Here is a 9,788-nt window from a genome sequence, read left to right on the forward strand (position 1 = left end):
TACAGTACCTTTTTAATTAACATTCAACTCTGAACTGGAGCAATTTTCACTACATACAGATGCAGTCCGCCTTTTATTTCACGCAACCATTCTGTCTCCCTATATCTATGCTATTCAGTAGGTTCCTGTGTCATTTCTTATATACACGTTGAGCAAAAAAGATAAAAGAACATAGTGCTTTGTATTCTTAATGATGTGGCATCAGATCAGCGAACCTGGGGTGCATAACCTTCTTTCATTAAACCCTCCTCATAGTCTGTCTGGCACAGAATCATGTTGTTCTTCAGGAAAAATTTGTCTCCAACGCAAAATCTGAAATTACAACAGCAAAGGAAAAAAAAGAAAAAAAGGTAGTTTCAGGATGAATGACGTGATGTGATCTTACGCGTAAGGAATGTACAACAAGTGATCACAATTTTGTTGTGCTGACCGCACGGCTCGCACCTCTGCTGCCTGTCGCAGCGCACGCAGGCACGTACGCCTGTATGTGAAAGCCCAGCAGAGGAATCGCTCTGAATTAATCCTGTGCTTTCAACAAAACCTGGTGAGCTCATGCGCTTTCGCTTCCCCAGCCAAAGACTTCGTCCAAAGCCCACCGAAGACTGTGGGGAGTCTTGGATCAGGTCACTAGCGCATGGATAAAACAGAATAAATATCGCAGGCTACTGAGTTGAGTGAAAAGCAAACGTCCTGCTTTCACGCAAATCAGGAGGAAAAGAAAGTGATCATGCCCAGTAGAAAGCTCATCTGTGATACGATACATTTGTCTGGGCCAGGCGTACCAGTAAGGATTTCTTGTTATATTCCAGTTTGATATTTTACTAGAATTTATTTAAACCGGTAGCTCTGAGAATCTTGTCTAGCGTACACACAACTTTACATATATTGTGGTGCGAACTGGAGACACGCAGGCAGGTATGCAGAGAAAACCTTTTTTTTTGTTTTTCCCCTGTAGGAGTTGATTATAAATTTAGTTACTCAGCTAACTACTCTCTCTCGCGCGTGGTATCCATATACCTACCTTGTTACACTATTACGTGCATCAGAATGATCTGATTGCTACAAAACGCTGCTGAGATATTTCATTTGATTTTCTCTGATGAGTAGGAAAATCACGTAACGTTAAGGCTTCTGGCTGGCTGGCTTCGAACTCCGAGTAAAGTGGGATTTCCCAGCTAAGCAGTATGCTTGAATATAAGAAGGCTCTTCACTGACACCCCCCCTCAACCCTTCCCCCCCACAAAGCCAATCTTCTTGAAGATACTTAGGGAGCAAATGAATAGGGCCAATGCATAGAGAAAGAGTTTCCCTAGTGACTGCCTTGGCAGGGTTACGTGCCTTTGTTTATAGTGAACTCTCCAGCTATAAAATATATTGGGAGGCACTGCTCACATTATTCCAATTAAAATGAAAGAAAGTAACCTAAATGAACCCCTTAACACTGATGTGAATAAATGAAACCAGTTTCTACCAGCTAATTATGGATCTCACTACATAAAGTATTGTTTAATGTGTAACGGATTATAATGTCCTTTTTTGTATAATTTCCAAATGGTGACATCTTGGACACAATTAGGGTCAGATATAAATGCTTGTGTTGTTTACGGTAGATTTAACAACAGAGTAGCTATGGGAATAGCTGTATATGTGTTTAATTGTAACAATTTAACCTTCAAATAGTGGTGCCTGCTGCAGTTGACCCGGTAAAACTACGTAAATGACACAGGTTGACCCGTCCGACCTCTGATAGTGGTCTCTCTTTATCAGATAGTCAATTTGTAATGATGTTCAAGCAGAAATCTTGGTGAATTGTCACAGATTAAATTGTGTATTGAAAGCAGTCCTTTAATGTTTTGTGAAGTTGGAGGTTTAAATGAGTAGCAGTTGGACTGATTTACATTTGTGAAGATTGGAATGCTAGACAAAGAGTGAACCCATTTATTTTCCAACTGGGTAGCTCTGGAAATTTATCCTTATGCTAGCTAAATAGATAGAGGGAAAATAGTGTAATAAAAAAGTGGATTGAAAAGAATTAGCTCTGCTCTTAAAGGAAAATTGGTTTGTTTATTTGTGGACTTTTTTTTTCTGGAGGATTACTGCCTGCTGATGATGATGATTGAAAATGGAGATTATGGAATGATCCCGAAATCTTTAACTTACTTATGGTCAAGACTCTTATAGAATTTACAGGTTCCTGCTATCCTTCCCACCCCAGTCCTGGTATATCAGGCTACTAACAACAGAGAAGTATTTTGAGTAGCTGTGTTGAAATGCAGAATTCTTGAAGCAAACAAGTTCTTTGGCAGTTTCTCTAATTTCCAGCCTTCGTATTTTTGTCCATTGACAACAGTGCTGTCAAAAATCCTGCGTGCATCTTACCAGTTTAGGTAAAGGAGTCTTAAATAGTGCTAATATGCAAAAGTGTTTTTCCCAAAGAAGTCAGATTTCAAAAAAAAAAAAAAGTCCTTAGTTTCTCTACAAGGAACATAGGGATTAATGCGGACTAAAGCAGGGGAAGTCAGGTATTGTGGCCAATCAGTCCCTCCACCACAGTTAGCCCAAGGATTACGGATGGGGACTGGGTGGGAGACGTCTGGGTAGCAGAGCCCAGCACATCGGGGGGTTATTGTGCAGGAGGGAGGCTCTCCCCACGGGTCAGGCACCAGTGGGAAACACAACCACCTCTGCTCGCCCAGCAGAAAGCTCTAACTATGAACTGGGAATGTTATTCAGCTACGTATTCCTTTGTGTTCCAGTGTACTACATAACTTTGCAGGCTAATTTGTTTAAAATGTTTAGTAAATGAAAAACACGCTGCTGAAGTGCAATTCACATGCATGGCAGTACTTTCACATATGACTTCTTGCAATAGCGCTTGCATCAAAATCCTGGCTGGAGGATTTTCTTTCTCAGCCCTCAGAGAAGTGCCACAGTTTGAATTAAACTACACCAGCTACACGAGGGAGTCAGGATGCCTTTCCCAATAAAAAGTGTCAATGCCTTTTGCTTTTGCTATGTTAATATGTCGAGCCAGAAATGCTCTACCTATGTCTACATGGCATTTGACAGCTTTATGCATGAGTGGCTTTAAACATACACAGTTCCACAAATCATTTACCTTCCAAGTGTACAGCTGTCTTGCGGAGAGGCTGCCAGTGGCCTGTCTCGACACGCTTGGCTGTGTGATAACCTGTGGGGTGGGGGTCTGTCTGCCTGCCTGGTAAGACACCCTCTGGGTTCATCTGGGGCTGTGCTTGCACGCTGGGGGGTGACCCTCTGTGCCTTGGGGGAAACCTGTTACCTGCGATACTTACGGTCCGAATTCTGCAACTGTTTTTGTACTGAGCAAGCTCAGCGACCAAAACACATTGGCAAAGACTGACGGTGAGGCTTGCATGTGCCCCTGGGTATTAAATGTGTGAATTATGCACTCATTAGGTGACAAGAGGTAGGCACTAGGTGAAAAACATTTAGAGGTGGCATGCTAGCTCCTAAGTACAATGGGACCAGGCAATTAGATGGCTGAAATATGACAAATTCTGTCCATCCAGGCTTTCAACCTTATTTGACTCTCAAAAGCAGATTTAGCCTCATCTGAAGTCAAAGAGCTAAATCTTGCAACTACTTCAGATTGGTTTTGCACACTCCAGGGTTTAAACCCGCATCAGCTTTAAAATGGAAGGGTAAATTCAAGCCTAGCCTTCCACCTCCGGCAAGTGTTTTTTTTCATGGAATTGGCATAGGATGTAAATCAGGGCACAATTTGGGCACATATATCAAATGGAGTCAAGGAGCATATTGAGATGCCACTGTGTTAGGAGTATATAATGAGGCAAGACTATTACTCTTCTAGAAGGCAGATGGTAGTCTTCAGACTTCCCTAAAACCCTCACCCAATTTATTTAATAGGCATGCAAGAAGAATGGGGGAAAATATACAATAGGCTGCATTAACATGCCAGATTGGACTTACCACCATAAATTGATAATACTACTTTTGACACGACTGTGACATTAGTAGAATGACCATTATAATTAACCTACATCCTAGAACTCCTGTCATGTTTTACAATGGCAAAAGGAAAGCCATTTATATTACAAAATGACCTCTGTTGTCACCTTGTTTGGAAGGAGGTGTGCCTAGACTAATCACGAGAAGTATAAAACTTCCATTTTGCGAAATAGCTCTTTCATTGTTCAGAACAGATATTTAAGGAAATCTCTCTGCTGTCTTTTTTTTTTTTTTTTTTTTTTTGATGTACAGGACGTGTGTCAAAGTACCAAAGACTTCTTAAGTAAGCAAGAGAAATATTGCTGTGAACAAAGATGGCTGTGTGTGCAGTGCCTCCTCTGGTAATGTCAGATCTCCGTTGTTTTACAAAAACAAAATCTGGAAGCATTTAATTGATTTCCTCTAGGATAAAGAAAGCTCAGACTTACCCCACCCACACCCTTCTACTCTGCTTTGCGCACTCAGTGGTGTAACTTCATCCTTTCCCCTTTTTTTTTAAAGCTCCTTTGAGTTTCCAGTATAACTCAAATTAATGTAAATCTCTATACATCACTAAGAGAGCAAAGCCACTTTTTTACATCACAGTTCATCAGTCCACACCTATGGTTTACTAATTGTAGGGTTCTGTCAAAATGTCTGTTTATTATCAAAGACTGGGAAGTGGGAGCTGTGCCCGGATTTGCGCATTTTTACCAGTCCGATGTCATATATATACACACAGAATCCTAGTTCAACTTACAACGACAAATCTCAACTTGGTGTGCTTTTCATTTACTATTTTTTTAAAAGCAGGTATGGAAAATATATTAATTTTTATTCTAAATTTAGAGCCACTCAATGAAAAAAAGCAGTATTTGGGTCTTCAGAATTGATAAAATGACCACTCATGCAAAAACCTCATGTTGGTGTGAAATAAGGGTGTCCCTGGCATTGCATTCCCTCCCCCTGCCGCTTGACAGAGAACAAAGGCAGCACTGTGTGGGCATTTTCCAGTTTATACTGGAGGTAAGTGTTTACAGCTACTTCAGGACAGCGATTTGAATGAGCATGTAACCATTTTCAGCTCAGTTCCCATTAAAATAAAGGCTGTTTCGGAGAGAACAGTGGATTTAAACACCCCTCGGTGATAGCAGATGGGGGTTTTAAACCCTACCCCGAGCTGACTTCAGAGAGAAAATACCGCACAAGTATGGAACAAGCTGCTAAAGCAGCCGACAGAGAGTGAAAGGAAGGACACTGAAACTCCGGGAAGTGGGAAAGCCGAAGGCAGACTGAGATCATCGCTGTAGTCAAAAGTGTCAAGCAAAGATGCAGCTGAGCCCACTCGCAAGATTTTCCACTCCATTTTGCTAGTCACACACACGCAACCTGACAAAGTGTGAAAGGCGGTATCTGTTTACAAGTTTATTTTTCCAGTGGTTTCCATTTTTTTTTTTTCCCCTTTACATTTTCTGCAGAAATCAACTACATTGGGGCTACTGCCAATGCGAGGTGAAGTGCTTCAGAGGAGAAGTTTAATATGTTTACAGAGAAGAAAGGGGAGCACTCACACCATTAAGATGACTGTCACTAAGCTCTGCGGGTATTTAGGAGATGGAAAAACTTCAAATTAGGAGTAAGCTGGACAGAGACATGAAAGATAAGGGAATGCTAAAACCTTTAGGCTAGGAGCACAGCTTAATTTTCACAAAATCCCTACAGCTTTAAGCATCAGTATCAAGAAAAAATGGGGAAAATATGTCAAAAAGTGGCTGGATGGAGCAATTAGATCCTAGAGCTGAATAGCTTTATGAAAGGGAAAATATGAGACAGAGCAGTTTGGACACGAGGGGACTCCGCTCCGTGGCTCAGGAGATCTCTTTCAGTCCTGTCTGTGTCTACAGTCCTGTCTGCAGTCTGTCTTCTTAGAATACAGTATGTGAGACAATGTGTTTTTCTTCTGACTCCGAAAATCTAGCCTTCAGAAGGCCAATAAAAGGGGACAGGTACATTATGAGTTAGTTCAGAGATGGGAGTTTATGGCCTGAACAAAAGTCCCCTGAAATCAAGGGGGTCTAACTAGCATTCACACTGAGACTTGAGCTGGATGGGGAGTTACAGATACTCAAAAATAACAAAGCAAGCAGTGAAGCTGTACATAAAAGCAGAAAAATCACCGAATCTTTCACAAAAAGCACTAGGGAAAAGCAGGCAGGCCCCTCTTGCCTGGGCCAGGATCAACTGTTGAAAGGGCAGGAATATGAGGGCCATGCAGTAGCAAGCCCAAAGAACGGGCTGCCCCAAGGATCGGTGCGAAGTCAATATAATTATTAGCTAGCCTGGAAAGCAGAAGGTATTGGAAGGTGTAACCAGGCACAAAACTTCAGAAGAAATTCAGTGTTGGCAAAGGCAAAGTATTGCAAACTGAAGAAACATTTTAGTCTACTCATGACTGGTACATATATTTTGCTAGGAAAAAGCCTAAATGGTAGATGGTAACTAAAAATTTGAAATATGGAACTGAACAGAGAGCATTATATACTTCCTGGTAGCACTCCAGCTATGTTGTGCTTGTATCAGTATAAAGAATGAACCAAAGGATTTAAAATTTCAAGGGGGAAGAGAATGTGAAGGTGGGGAATAAGGTCAAACATGTATGTCTTGCAATAGCTGGTGAGCCTCTCTACCTGCATTGGTGATTTCTGCATATCTCTGATGCCTTTGTAAATAAAAATATTCTCTTCAATAAATAAATACCACATTACAGATGGTGGCTGGAGTGAAAGGGAAGAGCCGACCTAAAAAACTGAAGAACATTATTTTATATACAAAGGGACAGCATGGAATAAAGAAAGAAAGTTAAACTGCTACCGTATAAACTTATCCTCACTTGGAATCTGCTGTTCGGTTTTGATTAGCTTAACCAAAGGAAAAAAAAAAGGATCCTGAGAAGGGCAACAGAAATTATTAATGGCATGGTGACTGACAAGATTATTCAGTTTAAAAGAAAAGAAAGAGAGGTTTCATAAAAACCTCCAAAACTGGTGATGGGTCAGGTGTCTAGCATTTCTATCTTTTATTGTTATATAAGTAATGAAAAACAAAAGATTTAAAGCTATTTATTAATGAGAGAATGTAGTCAGTGGGATGCTTTGCCATAAGAAGCACATTAGAGCTAAGTCGGAGCTTCTGTGAAATAGGATTTATTATAAAAAACAACAAAATTAGTTCTTCAGAGCACCACTAGCCCCAAATTGTGAGCAAAAAAGGTACCCTACAGGCTGTTTTATTAGGCTCCATGAGAGCTATTGCAATATAACCAGGATTAGGGCCACTTTTGAGAATTTCTGAAATTCTTTGAAACTTCTGGAACTGCTCCCTGTTTTGACTAGAGGAACTAGACTGTATTTCAGGTAAATCAATTCTTTTGTTCCCAGCCTAAGACTCCTGTAAGACTATTTCAGCAACCTTTTGCCCAAACTACATGCAAAGTAAAAATCAAGTAAGAGACTAGATTGAAGGCTCAGGAATGACAAGGCTAAGAATTATTTAATATCCCAGGAAAGCTCTGTTTCAGAAGCACCTAACAGCACTTTTCCAGAGGGATCTGTGGCCCTAGGGCGTAGTATGATGTCTATTAGCTGCAAAGTGAACTTGTACATTAGTTCATTCTTGTAATGGTAAAAGAGGAATATTAAGAATAATCACAACAGCTTCGCTTTTAAGGGGGAAAAAGAAGAAAGTTCACTTCCTCGGATCCAAGAGTGCTAACTATGATGAAAATCTTTTGCACTCAGGGTAACAAACATTGTCTGCTTTGCTTGACTGATGAAGATTAGCTGACTTCTTACATTAAAGAAGTTTGTCTTGTATGGGCTGAAGTGACAAGACAATAACTAAGTGCTAATTGTGCATAACCAACACTAAAGATATGCAGCCCCATTATGACATGTAATAAATGAAGCGAACAACAGAAATATATTAGGCACTTTAATAATGATACTAGAATCGTGGCTTGAAAAAAACAGGGATGTGAAGGGTTTAAGAAACGAAGCCTAGGAGTGTGCGTGTGTCTTACTTAAGTGGGTGCCACCGGAGGCTCTGCCTGCCTTACTCAGAACGCAGCCTCTTAGTTCTGTGGCAAGACAAAATTGATATAGGACTTTAAATAGCATTAGAACCTATAATTACCTTGCATTATTATATAGTTTAAGCAGTGGTTATTACTTGCCTGGTATTTTAATTTCCCATGCAACATGATGAAAAAGGTCAATTTGGCTTTTTTTAAAGAGCGTAATTGTAGTGTGCTACACTTATTAGCAGCTGTACATTTTATGGTTCTTTAGGGAGGTTTGATTTTTAAATGACTACAGTGTTACAAAATAATACACTGCAGGACAAGGTGAGTTAGCAAAGCTTATTTAGAGCTGTGTCTAACTTTGGCATGTTAGACTATTATCTTCCTAATTTTTTGTTACTTCCCTAGAAATGTACATCCCGTGTGTTTCTTCCCACCTGAAAACGAAAAAAAATATGAACGCTATAGAACCCTAAATAGGGTCATGTAATGACTGAAAAAACATAATAGGTACATTAAGGGGTGGACATAATTGGTTATCTCATTTTCTAGACCTCATAGAAGTCAAAGCTGCTAGCAGCTCTCGTGGAGTCAGAAATAGAGCTCTTGGTGAAAACTCAGACAGGATTTTGCCACCCCTCTGAACATAGTTGCTGTAAGTTTGGAAGTATTCGCCTCCGAAAAATTCAGTTGTTACAAAATTTTACCATTTTTGACACTCGTTCTGTACCATATGGGTGACGCTTCAGAACAAAGTGTCAGGTTTGGATTCTTGGGATTTTTACAACCTACTGTTAGGATATGGAAATAAAAATATGGCGTAAGAAGTCCAATGCTGCTACAGAGAAAATGGTGGGAACGGCGTCTTTTAAATTTAAATGATTACAGTTCTGGCAACGGGAAGAAACAACATGTACTCTAAAAGAAACATGTGATAAAATTGAAGAATTAAAGGGAAATTAATGTAATAATGACAAATGGTACTGGCTATGCTCTTCTGCAGAAAAAGATCTCAAAGTCCTTTCCAAATATCAATTAATTAAACTTGATGGACAGCCCTTTGAAGGAGAGGAAGTAACATTATTCTTGTTTATCAATGCAGGATTTGAGGCACAAAAAGTTTTCTGGTCAAGGTCATGAAAGATGTTCTGTATCAGTCCCAGGAAAAGTATCCAGGTCTTACCCTCTATCTTGGGTTTCCACTACTGGTAGATGTTTCCTCCTCACTTGAATGTATGCCCACACTGGTGCCGAGTTAGCACTTTAGCTTATGGAACAGACCCAAGAAATCTCTTACCTCTGATTACAAAGTTGACATGCAAAACAGTCCAGGTGATAAACATTGTCCTTTGCTCTCATCACCATCTCAAAAGCAGGTATGAGCTTACTGCAGGCAGCGCAGTTTCCTGTAACGCCAAATAACCTGGAGATACAGAAAGAAATATATTCCTGAAGACGCTTAACTGAAAAGAAAAACCACACTTTCTTTTTTTTTATCTTTTTTTTTTTTTTTTCCCCCAGCAGTTGCCTGGCCTTTGACTGACTTCCCAGCGCACCTCCCTTTGGAAAGGCTGGTCTTCAGTGGTACAAGTCTGCCCAATTTACAACACAAAGGCATAGTCCTTTTTGCCGGAGAGAGCTTTATGAAGCAGTGACAGACTAATATTGCACCTATTGTGATGTTATTTTTTTCTGCAGGTTATACTGACCTTTCCTGATA

The 9,788-nt window shown here is 40.2% G+C and overlaps 1 protein-coding gene across 1 annotated transcript in view; it reads right to left on the bottom strand.

The window, feature by feature from the left end:
- Positions 1-206: 206 nt before the first annotated feature.
- Positions 207-9,788, bottom strand: part of LMO3 (LIM domain only 3) — a 48,927-nt gene continuing 39,345 nt past the window's right edge. The window contains exons 2-3 of the mRNA XM_035888543.1: positions 9,366-9,491; positions 207-312 (exon numbers count right to left, since the gene is read on the bottom strand). Coding sequence (XP_035744436.1) covers positions 207-312; positions 9,366-9,491 — 232 coding nt within the window. The remainder of the gene's footprint in view (positions 313-9,365; positions 9,492-9,788) is intronic.

Source organism: Egretta garzetta, unplaced genomic scaffold (genome assembly GCF_000687185.1).
Source record: "Egretta garzetta isolate BGI_Z169 unplaced genomic scaffold, ASM68718v1 scaffold81, whole genome shotgun sequence".
NCBI classification, from domain to species: domain Eukaryota; kingdom Metazoa; phylum Chordata; class Aves; order Pelecaniformes; family Ardeidae; genus Egretta; species Egretta garzetta.